Raw genomic sequence first — 23,623 nt, 5'->3', positions numbered from 1 at the left:
TGCAGCCAAACTGAAGAAGCCTCTGACTGAAGACACTCTTCCGTTGTCGGACAGTCTTGTGAAGAGAATGCTCAGTGTTGTCCATCATTTTCTTGATTCTCTCGAGAAACCTTTGCATTATCTCCTCCAGCGGTTCCGAAACTGCCGAAACTCTGGCTGAGTCCTTGAAAGGGCTTGGAGTTCCTCCATCTTGTTGGCCAGTGATCTCACATTGCCCATTATGATCGATGGAAGAGATGGTTTGAATTTCCTCTCTCTCTGTCTCCGTTTGCTCCCGCTCTGCACCCACGCTTCTTGCATTTTAGCTCATTTGGCATTTGTGGCTTCAGTTGAGGTATTATTTCAGCCTTTCCAATGTTAATCAGCTGCTCCAGATTGTAAACCAGCTTGTTGCCATGGTTACGCATCATAACAAATGCTCAAAAAGTGACAAAAGCTAAAAAATAGCAGTAAAAATCCTCCAAGCTTCACAGCACCAGAAACAGAAAAGTAAAGTGTCCAAAAAAAAAAATACAGTTTTTCTTGAGAAACTAGAAGAAAAATGCCCAAGAAAAGGCAAAACTTACATATACGTAGTCAACAGAGCTACTCCAACATGCAGCCACCCAGAGCAGCGCAGTTCCACCTCAGTCCTGGTTCTGGTTTCCTTTCCTGTGACAGCTACACTTCATGCTGATGTGCTCGGTTCATGTCTATACAGCCTGAGATATTAGCTGCTTTTCAAAGATGGCAAACCTAAACACCATCCAAGTACATTAGGTTTTAGTTTTATCTGATGCCTACACTGTTAACTGCAGCCTGTTGTCTCTGCTGTATGAGGTTGAGTTAGCTTGACCTTAACTTGAGTCTGACTTTTAATGGACCGAATGCTCCAAGTTTTCCTCCTCTAATGGAAATTGATGTAAACTGTTGGATTTGTTTTTTAATGCTGAGTTTCCAACCCCGTCTGAAATGGAAGGGACAGATGTCTCTTCCCACTCTGTCCTTATCAACTTGCTTTTCCTGCTGCTGTTTCCTCTCAGAGGTGGGCTGGAAAGATTCTGTGAACAGAAAAAAAACCCAGGTCAGATAACGGTTGAGTTCATGTTTGAGAGCTTTTTTAATCAGAACTCATTAATTTTGTTTTTGATTTGATCTGAAATCAGAAGCTTTTCTTCTTTTGATAAACTCACATCTGAGAGGAGAATTATTAAAGATCTGAGGCATGTTTTATTTAGTTTTTTGCAAATATTTGTTGAAATTATTTGCCATGTGTGGGCGGCTGACAAAGACAATATTTCATCATATAAATGTCACATTTATGTAAGCATTAGTTAAGAGATATTAATATAAAACCACAAATATCAGCATCAAAGCTACGTGTCTGAGTTTTTCATCAGTCAAAGAAGGACTTCAAACAAAAAACAAAGTTGGAAACTATTTTTGAAAAACTGCAAAAATGATGAGGTCCTACCCAAAGTGGAGGAGTTGAAGTATCTCAGGGTCTTGTTCCCGAGTGAGGGTGCTGCATCTGCAGTGACGCGGGCGTTGTACCGGTCTGTCGTGGTGAAGAGAGAGCTGAGACGGAAGGCTTGATCTACGTTCCTACCCTCATCTATGGGAAAGAGCTTTGGGTGGTGACCGAAAGTACGAGATCGCAGATACAAGCAGCTGAAATGAGTTTTCTCCGCAGGTTGGCAGGGCTTTAGAGATAGGGTGAGTAGCTCAGTCATCTGGGAGGGGCTTGGAGTAGACCTGCTGCTCCTCCACATTGAGAGGAGCCAGCTGAGGTGGCTCAGACATCAGGTCAGGACGCCTCCTTGGTGAGGTTTTGCTTAAAAAAAAAGTTAAAACCAGAAACTTTGTTTTCACTCTTCTATTTTGTTGCGCTGGAAACTTTGTTTTTGTTTTAAACAAAAACTAGTTTTGTGGGCGGGGCTTTGTTGTGGGTGATGAAAGACCTCTCTTCATTGGCCATTGTCATGAAAGTGACGCCAGTCTATTAACACTTGCTGAGTCCCCGTTTCATCTTCCATCTTTGTCTTGTGTCCGCCGCAGCGTCTGTTGATATAATTTAGAATTTATTAGACAAATTTGGTTTCAACCATTTTTTGGTTAAAACACTTTTTAATTGATTAATAAAGAAGCAAATAAAAATATGAAAATATTACATATGATATAGTTTTTAAGAAGCAGACATAAATCATGTAGATCTCCTAGTAAGGTTACTGATTCTGAGATAATTCAATATCACAAAGTTTGGATAAATGACCCATCTGTACAGCACATCCAACAGTTTTGAGAAGCTGATTCGGCCTGGAAATGGGGATTCCCTCCACTGGTGCTGAGTAACACACACATCACGGATGGGGACTATTTTTGACCTCCAGATTTCATCACGAGTAAGCAGTTAGACTCAGCCAGGTGTTGGGAGAACAATGGAAGAGGTGGAGGTTGTTCATGGAAGCATGACAACACTTTTCCTCCCATGAGTCATCCCTGCTGTCCCTTTCTGAGTCACCTCTGTGCTCCATAGATGTTCCTAGGCTGTGTTTTTGTTCCATCCATCCATCCATTTTCATCCACTTATCCGGAGTTGGGCCTGGGTTCTGGGTCGACCTGGGGGCCTCCTGCCGGCAGGACATGCCCGAAACACCTCCCCAGGGAGGCGTCCAGGAGGCATCCTGACCAGATGCCCAAACCACCTTAACTGACTCCTTTGGATCCGGAGGAGCAGCGGTTCTACTCCGAGTCCCTCCCGAATGTCCGAGCTCCTCACCCTATCTCTAAGGCTGAGCCCGGCCGCCCTACGGAGGAAACTCATTTCGGCCGCTTGTATCCGCGATCTCGTTCTTTCGGTCATTACCCAAAGCTCATGACCATAGGTGAGGATTGGGACGTAGATCGACCGGTAAATCGAGAGCCTGGCTTTCTGGCTCAGCTTCCTCTTCACCACGACAGATCGGCTCAGCGTCTGCATCACTGCAGACGCCGAACCAATCCGCCTGTCGATCTCCCGATCCCTCCTACCCTCACTCGTGAACAAGACCCCGAGATACTTAAACTCCTCCACTTGAGGTAGGACCTCTCCCCCGACCCGGAGTTGGCAAGCCACCCTTTTCCGGTCGAGGCATAAATCGGTATTGGCAAATATTGGTGATCGAATAGAATACAATAGACTTTATTGATCGCACAGTAGGGGAATTCACTTATTGGCCATAACAGTGATATTAATATCGGACATCGGTATCGGCCCAAAAATAATCCATATCGGTGCAACCTTAGAAATGACTTATTTTACTTCTGGAACCATAATTATTAAGTTAATTAAGATATAATGAAACTTGGAATCATAGTTTGGAACCTGCCCAAATCTGCAGATGAATAGGGGATTTTCTGCTTCTATACAACAGTTATTTAATGTAACCATAGTTACTGTACTCGAGTACAATTTAATCTATCTGTTCTTCAGTTAGGCCATTTTCGTGAGGCCTACATTTTTGTTTTGCTCCAATATAGTTTCTAAAAAGTTTCAAAATTAAAAGTATTTTCTTTTGTGCCGAACACTCACCCCACCCCCGTCCAACAGAGAGCGGCAGCACACTCCCTCGTCTGTGCCAGACTGCAGTTCCAAGTTTTGCGTCATAATGATAGAATAATGCAAAAATCACCAGTAATCTGACAAGTTTTCCAAATATTGTGCAGCCTTGCATGCATAATCTTTCTGTTTTCCAAAGGCCTGTGTGCACTTTGTGTTTAAAACAAGTCGTTTCAAATGAAGACTTGAGGCCCAGATCGATCCACGCTTCAGGCTGCTGCAGAGTCCCCGTTGCTCTTATTGACTGTCGCTAAACTGTATTCCACTTTTTTGTTTTACACCTGAGGAGAAACACTCAGTAGTTCTGTGGATGAAGCGTCTCAATTCAAAGACATCCCTGACAGGTGATATAATTCCAAACTAGTGAAGATAACGCAGTGACTGCTGCAGATGGAGCCCATGCCCATTTTTCCTCTCACACATACACAAAGCAGGATGTGGACAGTGACACATTGTCTGAGGTATTAGCGTCTGGCCTCTGTGGGTGGCGATAAGATGGGATATCAGAGATTAATGACTCTGTTATTGCTAAAGTAGTGGAAAGTCTGGGTCACAGCAGAAACCGTTCTTCTACTGTACTTAATAACCGTCTGCATCTCAGAATCCACCTCAAAAGAGGATTTTCAAATTAAAATTCTGCTGTGTTTAAGAAAAAGAAGTTTTTATTTTGAAACGGTTAAAAGGTTAAACGTTCTGCAGCAACAATATGGCTGGTGTGATAACTTTGCAGGTGCAAACGAATGATTTTGAGCAATAACGTTAAGTAACCTTTGCACTAGTTAACATCTGTTGTGGTGTCACGGGGGAAGGGCAGAACCCAACCCAGGACTCATTGATTGTTCAGTTTTTATGGCTCTCTGGGAAATGCAGTTCTGTAAGTGAGCCCATGTGTGTGTGTGTTCTGTGTTCAACATCTGCAGCCGCAGGCATGTCGTTTGATTAGAGCAAACAAAAAAGCATCTCAGCTTCCTGTAAAAAGAAACGCGCCGGTCCGCGTCGGGGGATTCTTTTCATCACAACTTCTCGCTCATGATCCCAAAACCAGGACGAGGAAGTTTTGTGTTAATGAACGGGTTAAACACGCAGATATCCGCCAACACGGAGGCGTGCGTCCTCTCATGTTCTCAAGTGAATCCAAAACTTTTGAAGAACTCAGATTTAATGGAAACAGATTTGCATGATGTCTGGCAGGAGCACAATATTTGGCAAACCAGAAGTGTGGATATGTTTGGATTGTTGAGGGGGGGAGAGAGACGCCCAATTGGACGGGACTAGAGCTCTGATGAAGGGAACTCTCTGGAAAAGAGCTCAAATCAAACGTCCCTGAAGGAGAGCAAAGATCTGAAGGCTAAACCACCGATTAAAGAGGAGGAAATCGGCTTAAGGTGCTGGAGGGTGAAATAAACAGGCGGCTTGGAAAATAAACGCTGGAATAACAAACGCTTCATCCAATATGGCCGCTGCCAACCTGTAAAATATTAGCTTTAAAGGTGAATGATAAAAGTAGAAAAGCACTGAGCAAAAAAAAAGCATAATTTTACTAGTTTTCTTTCTTGAAAGAAAAGATGACTTCAAAGACCAACTTAGATGTTATTATGTCTGAAGATTTCTGTCTCCTTAAATTAAACTCCTCATTAATGCTAATTATTTCCACGGACTTCCTGTGTGTGTCTCTTTAAATAAACTCAAGTTTTCAGTCAACAGTAAAACAAAAACACCACATTCAGGCAAAAAATACAGGATTCAGATCAAACTAGTGCTTCAAGGTGTGGAAAATACACACACACACACACACACACACACACACACACACACACACACACACACACACACACACACACACACACACACACACACACACACACACACACACACACACTGATTATTTCCGATTCTAATGGGTCGCTCAGAGTTTTTCATTCATGACATGAAGATAGTCTCCTACACCTGTCTCCTGCAGTAGCTTCTGATAGAAAACCGACGGTGAAACTCTAGGATTAGAAAATCCTGACAGATCTACTTCACTCTGTCACCTAACATTCATGGACTCACCCATCTCAGCTTGCGACGGAGAGGCTTAGCGTCCAGGAAACGGCAGAGAACAGCACAGCTAGCAGAAGCTAACTGTTAGCATTGGCAGCTCCACCACAAAAAGCTACCACAGCAAATTTGCAAAACAAGCTGCTTAAACCATTTTTTTTCTCTCCTAACAACGTTCCAACATCATGTATCTGTGGATAGTCGGTGTGCCCACCACTTCTGAACCTTATGTTACCAAACACAACTTACTTGGGAAGATCTGAGGTTTAAAGATGTAACTATGGGGCAGCAGTAGCTCAGGTGGTAGAGCGGGTTGCCTCATGATCGGAGGGTCATGGGTTCGATTCCAGCTCCCGCCAGGGGTATCCTGCTGTTGTGTCCTTGGGCAAGACACTTCACCCAACTTGCCTGTGTTAGTGGTGGTCAGAGGGGCCGACGGCGCCAAATGGCAGCCTCGCCTCTGTCAGACCTCCCCAGGGCGGCTGTGGCTACAAGTAGCTTACCATCACTAGCAGTGTGTGAATGTGTCCCCACCTCATATTCAAACGAGAACTTTGAAGGCCAAAGTGGAGAAGGGTTCCATGTGAACAGCAGCTGAACATGGGTCAGTCGGTCCTAAGGGATGGGCGAACGCCGTTCGGAAGCGCGGGGCGATGGCCTACGTCGCCCCCGACCGATCGAAAGCGAGTCGGCTTCAGATCCCCGAACCTGGAGTGGCGGAGACAGGCGCCGCGAGGCGTCCAGTGCGGTAACGCAAACGAACTCGGAGAAGCTGGCGGGAGCCCGGGGGAGAGTTCTCTTTTCTTTGTTAGTGGTGGTCAGAGGGGCCGACGGCGCCAAACGGCAGCCTCGCCTCTGTCAGACCTCCCCAGGGCGGCTGTGGCTACAAGCAGCTTACCATCACTAGCAGTGTGTGAATGTGAGAGTGTGAAAAAGCGTCTTTGGGTGTCTAGAAAAGCGCTTTATAAGTTCAATGCATTATTAATATTATTATATATCCAGATTTAGAAACCCATAGCTGGTTTCCAACCTGAGAAACAATTGGTCTTTCTGTCCTGAATAGAGCTGAAGTGATGAAAGCCTTGAAGCACAAGGGGCTTGAATCCAGAAAGAAGCTTTTGTCTAATCGTCCGCTCATCAGACAACCCCCGCCCTCACCTGGCTGCTGGAAACCCCCTCACCTGCTTGTTCGAGGACACGGAACATGCGTGGTCTGCCGAGTCCACCGGGCTCAGCCCCTTTAGTGAAATCTGAGTGGGGTTTTCATTGCTCTTACCTCATTCCATCTACAAAAACACATGGCCATGTACTCAGGCATGTCCTTCATGAAGGATGAAGAGATAGCGAGGTGCAATGGGGTGTTGACAGTGATCTGAATGTTGGTCAAGGATTGTGCTTTTTGCTCAACACAAAGAACAAAGATACCATCAGTCAGGGAGGCTTAGAGGAGGTCTGATTATGGACCAGCGTCATTAGTGCGCGAGCAGGTGTGTGCAGAGTTTCATACGTGTGTCTACATGATTGGGCAGACCTTCCTTCCAGCCAGTGGGTGTTTGCACTGCATCCAAACAATTATCCCTCATTTTACCAATTATTTCTGTGTCTTAGTCATACTTGGATGTGCAGTTGTTTTCAAATTTAACAGTCCTCTGAAATGTACTCACATTTTCAGGAAATCCCCATGCACTCGATGCTTCTCTGAGTTCGATGGTAACTCTGGAGATAAATAATTAAAAGATGTGACCAGAATTGTTTACAGCCTCCCTTGGTTACTACCCTTCTGTGTGGCCAGACACTACGTTAAAGGGCCTCTCCAGCTGGAAACCAACCACAGACACGGTGTAAGGGTATGTGAGACACTCTCAAGTGACCTCAAACTGGATTGTAGTCAAGCGCCCTCATGCTTGGCACCAAGACGACTCAGGCTTTACAAAAATCTCAAGGTTTTTACTTAGCTAGCATTCCTTCCTGCTGCAGGATTGGCGACGGCTCTACGTGGTTGTCTAGTCAGCCTAGTCAGAGTTCAGCCTAATTATCTCCATCTAACACGAGGCAAAAGGGCGTTGGTTGGTACTGACTGGATTTAAAACAGCTGTTTGCATCACTGTGAAAGAAACCAAAGAAATGCCAGAAAATGCAACGCCAGGACATGAAGGAAGGACTTAAAACAAGCCCTCTTTTTGCTGTTGGGCCCACCTTGTTCATATTTCAAACGTTTTAGATTGCACAGCTTGAAACTGAAGCTTTTATGATGGTGGTCATACTTAAAATAATCTTGTGTTTGGGACACAACCATTTATGGAATGGTATTCGGTTGAACAAAGTCACTTATTTAGATCAAAAACTTTGATCGGTAGAGACTTCGACCAATCCCGTTCCGCAGACTTAAGTGTGAGGTTCATGTGTTTGCTATTATTCCATATCACTTTGTGGTCAGTTGGGGATTGTTGCGTGGTCATTTAATGAGCCAATTTGATTGATTTGTATCTTTTCTCATTTTACCAGCGTGTTTAAACGGTCTGGGTTTGGTCATTTCCCCATTTCTCTGGGTCATTGCATCTGATTTTAATTTAAGTGCTACGTTGCTGTCATACAGTGTTTTATCTGTCGCTTAGTGACCAATACTTCCAACCAGCTTGAGCTCAAATATCCCATTGTGTTGTTGACCTTGAGTCTCGCCCAAACAAAGCAATTCTTGCTATATTTTCTTTGCTTCATGAGAGGAGAAAACAGTTGAAAAGATTGAAAAATTGAGATGTTTCGCATTGAACTCCCATATTTTCCATCTGGAAAAGTTACTTTTAATGATCCACCCACAGCTGAATGGTCTGTCAAGAGTCTGACTGCAGTTACGGGACTGAGCGACGCAGATGATCTTGTTCGTCAGGGCAGGAAACCATGTCCAGAATCAGATGTTAATACCAGAATATTGGACCGGACACATCCAAGCTCTCCTACTCGCAAGAAAAAAAGTTCCCTGATGGCAATTCCTTACCTTGGATTTGTCTAGGATTTGATGATCAACGTACAACTCTGTCGAATATCTGTAATGATCTTTTTGCCGAGCATCATCTAAACTCTGTGTGAATATGTGGAAAATCACTTCAATTCCTACATTTTTACATATGAATGCTTTCATGCATCAGATGCAGTTATTTAGGGGTTCAGTGTGGGGACGTTGGAGGGTGTGAGAATTTACCATTTTGATTGCCTTGTGTAATTATCTATAATTAACAGAATCCAGTTGCCCTTTCATGATTAACTTGTTTACATGTAAAAATAAACAAAGAGCAAACTGGTGCAGAATCCATGGAAAAGCATGAAAATGAACAGGAACGTTTTACAAACTTGCCGACCTTGACCATCGCACCGACACTCCCGGGAAAGAGACGACTCCCCAAAAACTTTGAACTGTTTTTGCTTCATGAATGAAATAAAAGGGAGTACACGTTGACGTCTTTGGCTCAGAGATGACGGCACGTGAGAAAAGCCAGGGAAGAAATTCTCATGACCACAGAGGGAAGTATGAAAGAAGCCAGAGCACAGATCTGTTTATTTGTTGTTCTCTTTATTTATTCTAAAACATCAGTGGGCTGAGGAGCGGCGGAGCGGTTTAACGGTACCTGCACATATTTGGTCCTGCATCCTGTACAAGTACCCAAAGTTTATCCCACAGCTGGAGAACATGCATTGACCTGTCTGTGGGGTTTTAATTTTTTAAGTTGCACCTGATTGGCTACTTTTGTAGACATTTACACAGCGATGCAGTGGTGATTTATCAGCTGTTGCTTTCAGGAAGAACTTTGTGTTTTTGGAGCATTGCAACGAACCGTAGCGTAGCAGAGGCACAGAATCAGGCTTTCTAGGCTGCCCGAAACAACATGGCAGCCGTGCATAACATAAAACACCACTTAGAAAAATGATATTGTTGCTTTTGTGGGTATTATCGTAAATAAGGTGAAATATTTACATCTACGGTTACGCTCTGTTGCATCACGTCTGACGCAACAATCCAGCTGGGCTGGCCTAACGTCCTGCAGCAAAATGAAGTTACTTCTAATGAGTCTTATCAGATCATGCAACAACTTTTGATATTACATGATCCTGTGGATTGCATTTACTACATTTGACAACAGTCTCCAGATCTTACTTCAAAACTCAGCCATAAGAGGTGGTATGCAGAGTACATTCCTTCATTCCTGCATTTTATTTAGAAAATTGAATCTATAGAAGCACCATATATAACATCTAATCTTCTTTAAACCTGGTCTATTGGTCTAATTTTCCCACCAGAGCTGCAGCAAAACTCTGGATGAATGAACAATAAGTGGCTGCTGCAGCTACTGAACCCTGATGGGTGCTTCCATTACGTCATTACACTGCTTCTATTTACTTTCAAAATTGGAAAAAAATATCAGGATAGTAAAATAATTTACCATTATGATTTTACGGACTGCAGCTCAGTCTCTGTGCAAAGTCTTACTACTGTGCATGTGTTTAGTCAAGAAGTCAAAAACACACAAAGCTGGGAACACCTGTTGGGATAAAGTTTACCCAAACTCACTTTGAAAAGTTCAAGAGCAAGTCACGCCCTACTAGATTCTTACTCAACTCCCACTTCCTGTTTGAAAAATGCAACAAATGCTGTTGCCTGGCAGGCCGAGAGGGCGGAGCCACTGACAAATACAGACACACACACACAGGCTCATGACAACATTGTGACATCATATGGTACCAGCTAATGTTCTAGGGTACCTCTTAGCCAATAGCGATGGCAGGTTTAAATTCAAGTGCAGAGTTTTTACCTGACAACGGCACAACACTGGCAGTTTCAGGCAGAAAATTAAAATTTGAACTAAAACTGCACTAAAGTGCCAAACTATTGACTACATGTGTCTGCAGCACGATTAGACACACATTTATATAGTTTATCAGAAAAAAGTTTGTTTGGGGTTGACTTGCTCTTTAACTAAGCTCGTGAAACTCTTTAACTGTTCCGTTTTCTGATATTTAACACATTTATTCAGTTTAAAGTGTAAACCCAAAATAGGGGCATGTGTCATGATGTGAAGGGTGGAGATGATGGACCATGTGTGGAGAGGCAGCTCAGGAGGTAAAAATGCAGGCTCGGATGAAGTAAAAATGGTTTTAATAATAGAGAGGTGACGGTTCAAGGAGGAGAGAGAGGGAACGGCAGGACAAAACACAACGCTGACAGCTAACACAAACAATGATCTGACAAAGGACAGGAGCAAAACAGGTGGTATAAATACACAAGGCTGATTGGGAAAACATGGGCAGGTTAACGAGGGACAGGTGAAAACAATACGGACTAATCAGGGCAGGAGAGAGACAGTCAGGAGGGCAGGGGCAGATCGTGACAGTACCCCCCCCCCCCCCCCCCCTTAAGGGGCGGATACCAGACGCCCACAAGGCCACACACAGGAGACTGGGAAGACTTGACTGGAACACTTGACAGGGACTCGGAACACTTTCCTCAGGAGACTTGGAAACACTCGGACTCGGAGGACTCGGGGAACTGGGACACTTGGACTCGGGGAACTGGGACACTTGGACTCGGGGAACTGGGACACTTGGACTCGGGGAACTGGGACACTTGACTCGGGGCACAGGAACACTTGACTCGGGGCACAGGAACACTTGACTCGGGGCACAGGAACACTTGACTCGGGGCACAGGAACACTTGACTCGGGGCACATAGACTCAGGAACTCGGACAATCGGACACTGGAAACTCGAACACTGGGTCGGCAGAGCAGGGGCCTCTGAACTAGGCGGCACAACTCTGGTCCTTGTGAGTTCCATGAGCTCTGGTTTGGGCTGCAGTAGCAGGACGCTGAAAAGGCTGCAGCCAGAAGGACCTGCAGGCGTAGGCCCCGCAGGCGTGGACCAGGAAGTAGACGAAGACTGCAGGAGCAACACGAGGAAACCCAGCTCGGCGGCAGGTACTCGACATACGGTCGGAGCAGGTGCACAACCCGATTCGCTGGATCCATCGACGGAGGCTCGGGTGAAGGGAAGCAGGAAAGGAGCAGGAAGACCAGCCCTACCACTCCGAAGAACGCTGGCGTGCGCAGGGGGTTTCACCTCCATCAAAACTCCAGGATCCACAGCTTCCTTAAAAAACAGGACGGGGCAGAACAGCAGGAGAGGAGAAATGACCCCGACCACCTCGAAGACAGATAGGATGCGCCGGGATCTCCCAGAGGGCTCGACTACCCTGAGAACAGGTAGGATGCGCCGAAAACACAAAACTCCAGGCCGGAATCTCCCTCCGCTGAAAAAAGAGAAAAAGCAAAAAAAAAATAAATAATAATAAAAAAATCCTCCAGGCAGATGTTGCAAGGCTCACCACAGATCCAGGTTGGTCAGATCATTCTGTCATGATGTGAAGGGTGGAGATGATGGACCATGTGTGGAGAGGCAGCTCAGGAGGTAAAAATGCAGGCTCGGATGAAGTAAAAATGGTTTTAATAATAGAGAGGGAATGGCAGGACAAAACACAACGCTGACAGCTAACACAAACAATGATCTGACAAAGGACAGGAGCAAAACAGGTGGTATAAATACACAAGGCGGATTGGGAAAACATGGGCAGGTTAACGAGGGACAGGTGAAAACAATACGGACTAATCAGGGCAGGAGAGAGACAGTCAGGAGGGCAGGGGCAGCTCGTGACAGCATGTGTGAACCTCAGCTCACACCACGGCAGAAGATGATAAAGTCTTGGTCTCATAGATTTTCATTCATCAACCCAAGGTTTTGCGATTGACACAAACATTAATTTTCACAACTTTTTCAGCCTCACTTGTTATTTTAGCAGTTTGCATGAACTCTGCATTATTAATAAGACTCATTAATGTGCTTCATGGCATAAAAGTTAACTCTACTCCCATTGCATTTGAGGAAAAGGCTTAAGGATGCTCAAGAAAGTCCACAACTGTCTTCTAAAGCTGATCCAGCGACAGGATAGGTGCTCAGCCTTCGTAGAGTTTGCTGTGGGATGGCAGCAGGCAGGTGGGGAGTGCATCTGCACCCACAGTGATGAGGAATTCTTAGGAGGGTGGCCTGGTGTCGAGAACGGCATCAGAGAAGCCTCTTCTCCGCATGACGACCATCAGAGATGGACTGATATTCTGGGACTGACATTCTGCTAAAGCTCCAGGGATTTGACTGCTGAGAACTTGGGAAAAGTCAGTTTACTTGAAAAAGACACTTTCTGATTTTTGGCACATTCAGAAAAACTTTATGGACAAATAAAATTAGCACTCCTATTGGTCCTCTGTCTTGCCAGCTTACAGCACTCTTAAGACCGTTTATGTGAGGAGGGGCTTCTCGGCCAAGGAGATGAACCAGTTTAGCTCAGGCACCAAGCTGTAAACAAAGTATGGTACCTAAACATCCTCCCAGAGGAACTCCTCCCAACAATTTAAGAACAGCTTGGTGATTAGAAAGGGTTCTTTTCAAGCAAGCTAAAGCACCATGCTAGAACTAAGTGGCTTGAAGAACAAAATGTCTAAATTTTTCGGTCTGTACCAAGGAATTTCTCAAAACCTGAATCCCAATGAGAACCAACCCTCAGAAATAATGTGGACGATCACAAACCGACACATTTTGACAACCTCGAGCTGATTATGCAGTGATGAGCTTCCATCAGTCGGGATTTGGCCCAGAAGTCGAGTGACAACATGTCAGCATAGCATGGCCTGAGATCGCCGAAGCAGCAAATGTTCGTTTTAAGTATATTATCTAAACTTGTGTCTAACTGGAAAAGTTTGTCCTGTTTGCTGAATCTTTAACATTTGAGACACGCAGTCCAACCCCTTCGTATTGATTTAGTATGGAAGTTGTGTGTACCGTGTTTCAGAGGCCTTTTGATGTCACATTCAAGCCTGTTTTTATTTAAACAGGAATTTGTGGCTTGGCCCTTCGTTTTTCCATCTCTAATTTTTTAACGAGTGCACCGGTCTACCTCTACCCCGTCCGTAGAGCCGGTCCAAACCTGTTTAGAGGTCATCTTTCGTTTTGACAAAGCGTGTTGCGGCCTGTGTCCCTGTCTTTGCTGCTTTTTAAGTTTTAAATTTCAGCTTTTTGTTTTTGTGTGTTGACTTGACTCTGAAGAGCATACTGGTGTTCTACCATCATCCCACCACTCCCAGAGGCAAAGAATGACCTCTGAACCCACATTAGGCCTCCCACTTTGAAAATGCTTCACAGGTTGTGCAAGGTCATGTTGACTTTGTCAGAAAGTAAGAAGAAAAGAAAAATATAGCAACGAGAAGCTGCAAGAGAGTCAGCATCCACATAATTTCCTCTTTTCTTTCTGCTCTTTTTTCCAAAGGTACATCTTCCTGACGACAGGTCAGAGGTGATCAAAGGAATTCCTACTTCTTTGTAGGAGATGTTTAATTAATGAGCTGTAGAAATACCAGAGACTTCTTTGAATGAACCCCCAGTGGGTTTATCTTCAGCCGAATCTACCAAGTGTCTTTCAACAGCTCCTTTCTTTGGTAACCACAATCACCGTGGGGTCAAAACATGGAATTTCCTCCTTAAAAGTCCCTCCTCCTCCTTAAAATCCTGTCCAGCAAGCAGATGTGCTGCTTTTTGTTCTTTGGTGCATTTTGATGTCAGCTGGGGCAGCTCAGCCTGCATTCTCACAGCCATCAGCTTAAAACGTGGTGATGATCTGATGACTCATCCTGGCGAGACCTCGGATCGGACCCCTTTTAGGCTGCAGCCACCCACAGACTGAAATCTGCTGCTCTCGCTCTCCTCTTTCTGTGCTGCTGTTTTCTTTGCTCAGTAAATCCTTTTGTCGTCTTTTCTCTTTCGTCACAAACAGTTGTTCTCGTTTTCTCTGGAACACTCATCAGGTGGATAATCCCTCCCCCAACAAAACAAAAAGGTTTTCCCAATTTTCCCATTTTGAACTAAGGTAGTCAAAAATGTTGTGTTTTCTTTCAAGTAAAGTGTGAATATTGTAGATAGACTTTGATTGCTAACAGTAGCAGTTCAAGGTTTGATCAGTTGAGCCAAAAACAGGTCGACCTTTGAATTTTGACCCTTTCATAAAGGCTTTAGGTCCCAAAGTTGGGGTCAGGACCTTCATGACACCTGGAATTTTAAGGGGCTAAACCTTTTAGCAAAACTTGACTGTGACCACTGATCTACATGAGAAGATGCCGATTTTTTTTCCAACACCTACAAGTATCTGGTCATCATTGGTCAATCCATCCAAAGCTCCTCCCTCTCTCACGCTCACTTACAAACTTATTATGATGCAGTATGTTGTTGACTCAAATAGCCAATGAAATTAGGAAAACAACGATGACGATACCTCACATGAGTTTGATTTTTGTGTTCAAGTCTCAGCCACTGTTCTCTGCTTCCTCGTCGTGTCCGGTATCCTCAACATTAGATGAAAGCACGTTGAGTTCTTCTGCCTCCGACATCACAGCGTGACCTTCAATGTGACGATGGCGTGCCTGTGCATTAATAATAATAATAATGCATTGAACTTATATAGCGCTTTTCTAGACACCCAAAGATGCTTTCACACACTCTCACATTCACACACTGCTAGTGATGGTGAGCTACTTGTAGCCACAGCCGCCCTGGGGGGGTCTGACAGAGGCGAGGCTGCCATTTGGCGCCATCGGCCCCTCTGACCACCACTAACACAGGCAAGTTGGGTGAAGTGTCTTGCCCAAGGACACAACAGCATACCCCTGGCGGGAGCTGGAATCGAACCCATGACCCTCCGATCATGAGGCAACCTCTCGTGTGGTGGTTGCTCAGACGTAACACCGTGCAGCTCCAGTATAGCTGATCATCTAAAAACTTTGATCCTCATGAATCGACACTCACCTAAAGGATTATTTGGAACACCACACCAATACGGTGTCCGACCCCCTTTCGCCTCCAGAACTGCCTTAATTCTACGTGGCGTTGATTCAACAAGGTGCTCAAAAGCATTCTTTAGCCCATATTGATAGGATAGCATCTTGTGGCTGATGGAGATGTGTGGGATGCACATCCAGGGCACGAAGCTCCCGTTCCACCACGTCCCAAAGATGCTCCATCGGGTTGAGATCTGGTGACTGTGGGGGTCGTTGTAGTACAGTGAACTCATCTCATGATCAAGAAACCAGTTAGAAATGATTGGAGCTTTATGACATGGTGCGTTATCCTGCTGGAAGTAGCCATCAGAGGATGGGTACATGGTGGTCATGAAGGGATGGACATGGTCAGAAACAATGCTCAGGTAGCCCGTGGCATTTAAGCCATGTCCATTTGGCACCAAGGGGCCTAAAGTGTGCCTAGAAAACATCCCCCACACCATGACACCACCACCACCAGCCAGCACAGTAGTAACAAGGCATAATGGATCCATGTTCTCGTTCTGTTTACACCAAATTCTGGCTCTACCATTTGAATGTCTCAACAAAAATTGAGACTCATCAGACCAGGTCACATTTTTTCAGTCTTCAATGGTCCAGTTTTGGTGATCTGGTGCAAATTGTAGCCTCTTTTTCCTCTTTGTAGTGGAGATGAGTGGTACCCGGTGGGGTCTTCTGCTGCTGTAGCCCATCCGCCTCAAGGTGGTGCGTGTTGTGGCTTCACAAATGCTTTGCTGCATTCCTCAGTTGTAACAAGGGTTAGGGTCTTCTATCGGCTTGAATCAGTCAGCCCATTCTCCTCTGACCTCTAGCATCAAGGCATTTTCGCCCACAGGACCGCCGCATACTGGATGTTTTTCCCTTTTCACACCATTCTTTGTAAACCCTAGAAATGGTTGTGTGAAAATCCCCGTAACTGAGCAGGGAGTTCAGGAGATTGTCTTGACCAGGACCACACCCCTAAATGCGTCGAAGCAATTGTCACGTGATTGGCTAATTAGATAATTGCATCAAGGAGAAGTTGAACAGGTGTTCCTAATGATCCTTTAGGTGAGTGTATTTTAAAGCTCTTCAGAACTTGTTTTTAATATTAAAGTAAATTATTAAACACTTTATCATTGCCAAGGAATAGAGAGAGTTTTAGAAGTTGCCGCGCCTGACAGTGAAGGTCAGCTGTTCATGTACAGAAAACTCAGAGAATCCCCAAAAGGCTGAGAAAAGCCCAAGATACTCTAGGGTCCCGACACCGCTGCAGGTGATCTGGTAGATGGGTCGCTAACGTGATCACACCTTCGGAAGATTAAATGGAAAAAAAAAACAAAAGCCTGGGAATCTTGGATAGTTTAACTGTGTTTTTCTGAAAATCATGATGAAAAAGGGGAGCTTTTGTGTTTACGGTGGTTTCGTTGTGGGGCGAGGATATGACCACATTAGGTCAAAGCTTTTGCTCACGCCGTCTTTGATCTCGGTCTGTTTTCTTAAATCAAAGTAAAACCTTCACACACATCAGGGGCAGTCTGAGGCAAGTGTGCTTTTTAATGCTGTGACTCAGGAGGAGGTTGTGATTGAAAGAGCTCAAATGAGATCATGATAAAAAAAAATACCAGTATGAAAGGGAACTGGTTACTTGTTTTATGTTCAGGTAAAATATTATTATTTTAGGCCTTAATTGAGGTGGATCTGTCTTAGAGTTCAAGTGTGGCATCCAGTAAGTTCTAGTATAGACACTCAGACATTCCTCTCCCCAGTTTCTCCAGTGACATCCCAGTTTAGCCTGGAGAAATACTCCCTCCAGTGTGTCCCCGCTCAGCTCTGGGGTGTCGTCGTGCCCGAAGCATCCACGAGCCGCTCCATCGTTGCTAATGTTGATGCTTTTACTGTCGCGTTGTACTCTCGTCTCTAGTTCTGTACGTCACTCCTTAGGTGCATTTTTACTGGTCATAGATTTTCTAACACAGCATGAAGACTGTGCTCACTAAGCTGTCAGAGTAGTCACACTAGATGGCCACGAATCATGATCATGTGCACTGTTTACCATCAGATCTCCATTCACGCCAAAAGATTTGCAGTAAACCACGCTGAGCCCTGGCCGTCCATCGGACGTGTAAGCGCCAATAAAGCGTAGCTAATAGCCATCGTTATAGTTGATGGATGTGTTTCCACCAGGCACAAAACAACGTATTTTTGAAGCATCCCAGACGTTTAGCGTTGCATTCTTCCATTAAATTTTCATTTCAAGTCTCTTTTTCCTGTGCTACGCTTCCAGAATATGTCGAGCGCCGCCGTTCAGATCAGGCCAGACAGGAAGTCAAACCTGGGAGCAGCGTATAAACTTCCAGCAACTTTCAGAATTACAGTCAAGTGCAGATTTGCATTTGCTTAACTGGTAAAAAAAAAAAAACGTTACGTCATTACCTATGAAACCTCTTCAGCAGGGGAGTCAAACTCAAATTCACAAGGGGCCGAAATGAAAATCTGGGACGGAGTCGCGGGCCAAACTTATTTTTTGAAAAAGTGACGGCAAATTTGCACATTTTCTTTATTCACATAAATGCAATTTTGAACGTTTTTATTTGGAAACAAACTTATTTCTGCATTAACACTGAATGTGGAATAACCAAATTACACATGATCAAGTCAGTTTTAAATAAAAGGCATCAGTGGTATTCATTACTTGTGGTATAATCAGCATTTTTAAAATCTATTCAGGATTTATGTTTTCTTGTTTATTCATTTTTCTTATTTTTATTCTCCTTTTTTTCTCCTGTAATAAGTGTCATCACTGCTGTGACATCTAGCTTTCCCCACTGAGGAACAATAAAGGGATTTTCTATTCTATTCATCTATCTGCAGCCTTTCCACTTCCTGTTTACTGTAGGTTAAATCTTTTCTCACGGGCCAACAACAAAATAAAAATATCATTTTATCTTAAATGAAAATGCAACATCTCACCTGTTAACTTTCACGTTTTGGAGCAGAAAAAGAGCATAAAACCAACATATTTAAAGCTCAGTTTGCTCCACTGGTTTACTGTGATGCTCACCTGTTCCAGCCAGATACCTGCATCATGGGGTTGATCTGAGCTGAGGAGGAGACTCCTGTTGTTTTGTTCATCTTCATCATAAGAATGACAACATTAGATGACAACAGGTGCTCACATAGGTTTGTGCTGATGAACATGTCTGAGCAGCTTGACCACGTTGTTGTGTGTCGGGGAGGAAACACAACCACAGAGCTGTGCTGGTTTGAGCGTGTCACTGTTCGCTGGAGTTATATCAGCTCTGTCTGGACGTTAGTTGGAAAACTTTCTCTTTCAGTCGTGAACACATTGCTGAGCAGCTAGAATCTCCGTTTCTGGGCTTCAACGTCAGAAAACAGCTGAGTGAACTCGGCGCTGAGTGAGAGGAGTGTTTAGTTTGTCCGAGACAGCGGAGCTGCAGACACCGGCAGCAGACGCTGGAAAAAACACAGAGGGGGCGCTTCGGCTCCGAGCTAACGCTGCAAAGCATCATGGGAGTTGTAGTCTTTGAGGTAACATCGGCCAGCGGGTCAGTTTTAATATATTTTTGATATTTATCTCGCGGGCCACATAAAAATGCTCCGTGGGCCAGATGTGGCCCGCGGGCCTCGTGTCTGACTCATGTTTGCCGCCATCTTTTTCCTTTTATTGTCTGAACTGCTGAAATCACGCGTGATCTTGCAGTTCAACGCATCTGTTATGTTACGCGCCTCTTACGCATCTGGTGGAAGACCCAGATCAAGCTGAGCTCAGCCGTCTTGTGGTGGGAGTCGTTTGAGTTTTTTGTATTTACAGTTTTTCTTTTCAGTCGTTACCGAAACCTCATCCAGCTTTGCTCTGTCTTCAGAGTCGTTAACTCCGCTCCCCTAAAACTAGTTTCAAGGAAGTGACTGGGAGTCAGTAACAGAGTATTTTAGTAAAAAAAAAAAACTCAGGATTTTGAGACAAAAAGGTAATTTTTGTGTCTATTAAAAGGACCATCCAAGAAAGAAGTGTTGACCTTAACATCCAGAGTTTTATCTTCTTAATCTGCAAGAGTTTGTCTGGTCTAGCGGAGTTTTTACTTTTGCGGAAATGAAGGACGTGTTATAAACTATAATCCATTTTATTTGTCATTATTTCTTAAATATTTGCAAGAGTTAAAGTAAACTTCTGTTTCCAGAGTTGATTTAGTGAAGGAGTTGGCAGCCGGCCATCCCTGAACATTCACCACTCTTGACTTTTAAGAATGCTTTGAATGCTCGACAACAAGCCGAGGCCACAAGAAAAGTGTTGAAGCACCGGTGAAGAGACGCCATCAGTGCGGATGGGGGAGGAGGGTTTAACTGGAGTGTGTTCATTTGCATGTGAGGCTGTGATGTCTGAGGGGAGGGCTGCATTAGAGGGCGGCGGTGGTCCGTATAGGGAGTCGGGTTTCAGCTTAGCCAGAGCCTCCGGAGTCCTGACAAACTGAAGCTGCCTTTGTCTGACTGGAAAGTAGAGTGAGAGCAGGAGGAGGAGGAGGAGGAGGCAGAGTGGGCTCCATCTCTGTCACTTCCACACATGAACAGGGAAACTTTTTGAGCTCACCCTCAGTCAAAATGACTTCACGGTAAATAAAACTCTCGTTTTATTTCCCGTTTTATTTCCCTGAAAAAGTTGCTTTCATTGGATTTTTTGGGTTTCTGACTCTTCACTTGTGCTTTTGTGCAGCTTTCCTCTCTGGTCCTATGGATTATCTCTTCTCTGGTTCTGTTGCCATCGATACTCTTCCTCTCAGCTGCTGGACGGTGGGTGCAGATTACTTTTGAGAATATCCTGTCAATGAATGAATGAATGGATGAATGCATGCAGAAATTTTCATGCATTTAATGTAAATATGTGCTTAAAGCTGGACTACAGTTAGAGTGTGATTACTCCGTTTCTCTGAATATTTTTGTTGCATATGAAGCTTTTCTGGTGTAAAACTTTAGCTGTAGTTTAACTTTTTATCACGGATAACTGTGAAGTTCTTAAACCGCCGATGTTTTTAATTGGGTTTGAGTCGGTGGTTCTTATAACTGCCACCCCCCCCCACCCCCCCCCCCCACCCTGATTTAACAAAATTCATCCAGTCTAAGCAGATCCATGTGGGTACTGGTTTGGACTGGACTCCGAATCACTGAATACTTCTGCCTTCATAATGGAAATAATGAGACGGTGAGCTGAAACATGGCTTTTCCCTAATGGAAACTTTGCAGGCGTCCAAACAAGCATCCTGATGACACCAGAGGAGTGTTTTTCTGCTGCTTTGTGATTATTTCATGTACTGGTGTTTCTCTGGGCTCCTGTCGTTATCCGCTGCTTCTGCAGAGTGCTTTCACGGCTTTAAGCTTCTTGTTTCACTTGCTTACTGATGGATCAATCAGCAGACTTCAAGATGTTCCCAATTAGCTCTGAAAGAAGAGCACATTTTTCCACTGCAACTGGAAGCAGGCAAAGCCCACCGTGCAGAATCTTGGTGCGATCGGTAGCAGCAGCATGACTGAGTTGATGCTCTGCAGAAAAGGGCCAGGGTGATCTGGTCTTTCATTATGTCTCAGAGCTCGATTCGGGCGAGCTAATAAGCCATCATTGGTTTCGTCACCATGCTGGAATCCTGATGGTGTGTGTGCGTGTGTGTGTGTGTGTGTGTGTGTGTGTGTGTGTGTTCGCCACTGAAATCTCTGTCATAAAAGCAGCATTGTCTACACCTGATCAGGGATTACAGGGTCTCATTAACTAACGTGACCCCTCGGAGATTACCTTTCTGTCTGATATTTTGTATTAAACGCCACTCAGGCTGCTGGAACATGATCTCCCCGATTGGACTGAATGGTGGGAAACTTTGGTCTTATCGCTCCTACTGTAGACCGTGCAGACGTTGACCCCACCAGAGCCTCTGTTGTCAGACTGTTTGTCTGTTTGCCATATTTATAATCCTCTGCCATGATTCACTTTTTCAAGAGAGGGAAAACAAAAAGGAAGAGTGTCTGTGCGCTGGAGGACTTGCCAGAGAAAGCACCAGGGACAAATATTTCCAGGCTGCATGCTGTAAATACTTCTGAAAACAGAGCTGTCACCGTGGCAACATGCACATTTCTGGGCTTGATTTTTAGAAATAAAGTAGTTCTTGTCTTGATGTGGGACGGTTCACGGCATATATTCTTGCTGGTGTGTTTCTGTGATGTTAGGTTTGAAGGTTTTCAGTTTGAAAAGGGAATTTTACTCTGTTCTGACGTTTTAGCCCAGAAAGTATTGCAGGTTTGGTAAAAACACCAAAAAGTGAGTGAAGCACAAATAGATTGAACAATACTAACGATGAACAATGAGTAGAAATATCTGATTGCAACAAAACGTGATACTTTTTGTGTAATCAAGTAAAGTAAATGTATAAAAGCCTGCATCAGTCTTGCTGCAGGGATGGGTTTCATCTAGGCTTCTTTTGGGAAGTGGCTGCTTTTAATCTCCGCTAATGAGGAACACACTACAAACAGATGCACACTTACACACACGTGTTCGTACCACACACACCTACACTGATGAAACACCCGCGGTGTTCTCCATCTGCTGAACACAAACGATAACGTGTTTAATTAACACAGCTGTGAATACTCCGAGATAATGAACGAGATGACCAGAGCGATGATTCTCCCAGAGCTGGAGAGGTTATGATGATGAGATTGTCATTATGTAGATGATGGGGAACACTTTTTGTTTCAGCAGCAGGAGAATCATAAATTCAGTGGGAAGTGATCCAGATCTAAACATCAGAATGGTTTTTATTCTTGAGTCAAGTCTGCTTAACACGATTTCAACTGAAACAACTCTTTTTATTTCAGATGCATCAGTGCTGGTTTCCAAGGCCGATACCAGTTTCTGATTTCTGTCGATAGCGACTTTTCTCAAAGATCTAAATTTGACGAAATGCATTTTTATTCTCTGATTAACTAAAAAAAAAAGCACATGAAAGATCTGTTATTGCCAACTCAAATTAAATGCCCAATAGAGCTGTGTATCCACAAGAGGGAGCTGTCAATCAACAAGAATGTGCCAAAGTACCCAGCATGCACTTTGGGGTGACGCAGGCACACAGTCAGCTTAACACACCAGCCTAGCTTGAATGCTAACTCGACCTTTTGTGCGTTGGAGTTAAGCGATTAGTGTAGCGTTCAAGCTCACGCTACATCGGGCTACTGTTTTATCCCGCTGAAGCGTTAGCAATGATCACAAACGATGGATGTCTGCCAGTTTTAGATGCTTCCCTGCAGAATTGAATGAGTGATCAGCAGCTCCTGTAGAACCTGATGATAGCTGAGGAAAGGACTCAAGTCAAGTGTGTCTGAGCAGGAACATATTGAAAACATTATTTTTTTCATCAGCACTACAAGGTTTTTTGTGTTCGCGGCATGAGGAGTGGGTTTCAGCTCGTTCCAGAAGGGGAGGGGAGCAGGGGCAGGAGCTATGGCCCCTCCTCCTCTCCTCGATGACGTCGTTCTCCAGACCACAGGTTTAAAGTTGCAGTGTGTAGTTTCCAGCCACTAGAGGGCAGTGCACACATACATTTCAGGGTAGTTTTACCCCACATCTTCCTGACTGTCGCTAGTTAAAAACACATAACAGTGAATGTGGAGCAGAAAGAATGCAACCATGGTGTGACTCGTCAAACTTCAGTGGTTCTTCAGGTAATTCCATAAGAATGCAATGCCAATTGTAGTTTTCAGGCGCTATACTGCCCTGATCTGCTTGGGGGCTCTCACCTGCCGATGATGTCATCACACTACAGCAATACCGCTCAGCCAAAATGTATTGGATCTCTTCCTTAAATCTGTTCTTTTATGTATGTTTTGGAAAGAGTTTAGCAGTTTTGTCATTAGATTTGATTTCCTTACTGCCTAAATGGTTTTGAACGAGGTAGCGTTACTTCCAAAAGTTACCAGTGATTTGGGGTGTTTATCAATGCCAAGGAACCTTTTAATGTCTTGGCTCCGCCCCGGTTGCCTAGGAGATCCGTCATCGGGAGCTGCCAAGACGTGTTCCAATGTTCATGTTCTACCGAGGCGTGTG

The 23,623-nt window shown here is 44.4% G+C and overlaps 1 protein-coding gene across 6 annotated transcripts in view; it reads left to right on the top strand.

The window, feature by feature from the left end:
• LOC107383079 (collagen alpha-1(XVIII) chain) overlaps positions 1 to 23,623 on the top strand; it is a 117,106-nt gene that overhangs the window by 8,327 nt on the left and 85,156 nt on the right. For 5 of the 6 annotated variants that reach the window (XM_015955503.3, XM_054751020.2, XM_054751022.2 and 2 more), the window contains exons 1-2: positions 20,003 to 20,150; positions 20,252 to 20,328. The exons of the other annotated variant lie outside the window; for it this stretch is intronic. In XM_015955503.3, coding sequence (XP_015810989.3) covers positions 20,140 to 20,150; positions 20,252 to 20,328 — 88 coding nt within the window. In that variant the 5' untranslated portion in view covers positions 20,003 to 20,139. Of the gene's footprint in view, positions 1 to 20,002; positions 20,151 to 20,251; positions 20,329 to 23,623 lie in introns of those variants that run through there. 6 annotated transcript variants of the gene reach the window in all.

This window comes from Nothobranchius furzeri, chromosome 7 (genome assembly GCF_043380555.1).
Source record: "Nothobranchius furzeri strain GRZ-AD chromosome 7, NfurGRZ-RIMD1, whole genome shotgun sequence".
Taxonomy (NCBI): Eukaryota; Metazoa; Chordata; class Actinopteri; order Cyprinodontiformes; family Nothobranchiidae; genus Nothobranchius; species Nothobranchius furzeri.
This window is presented reverse-complemented; position numbering and strand designations above follow the sequence as displayed.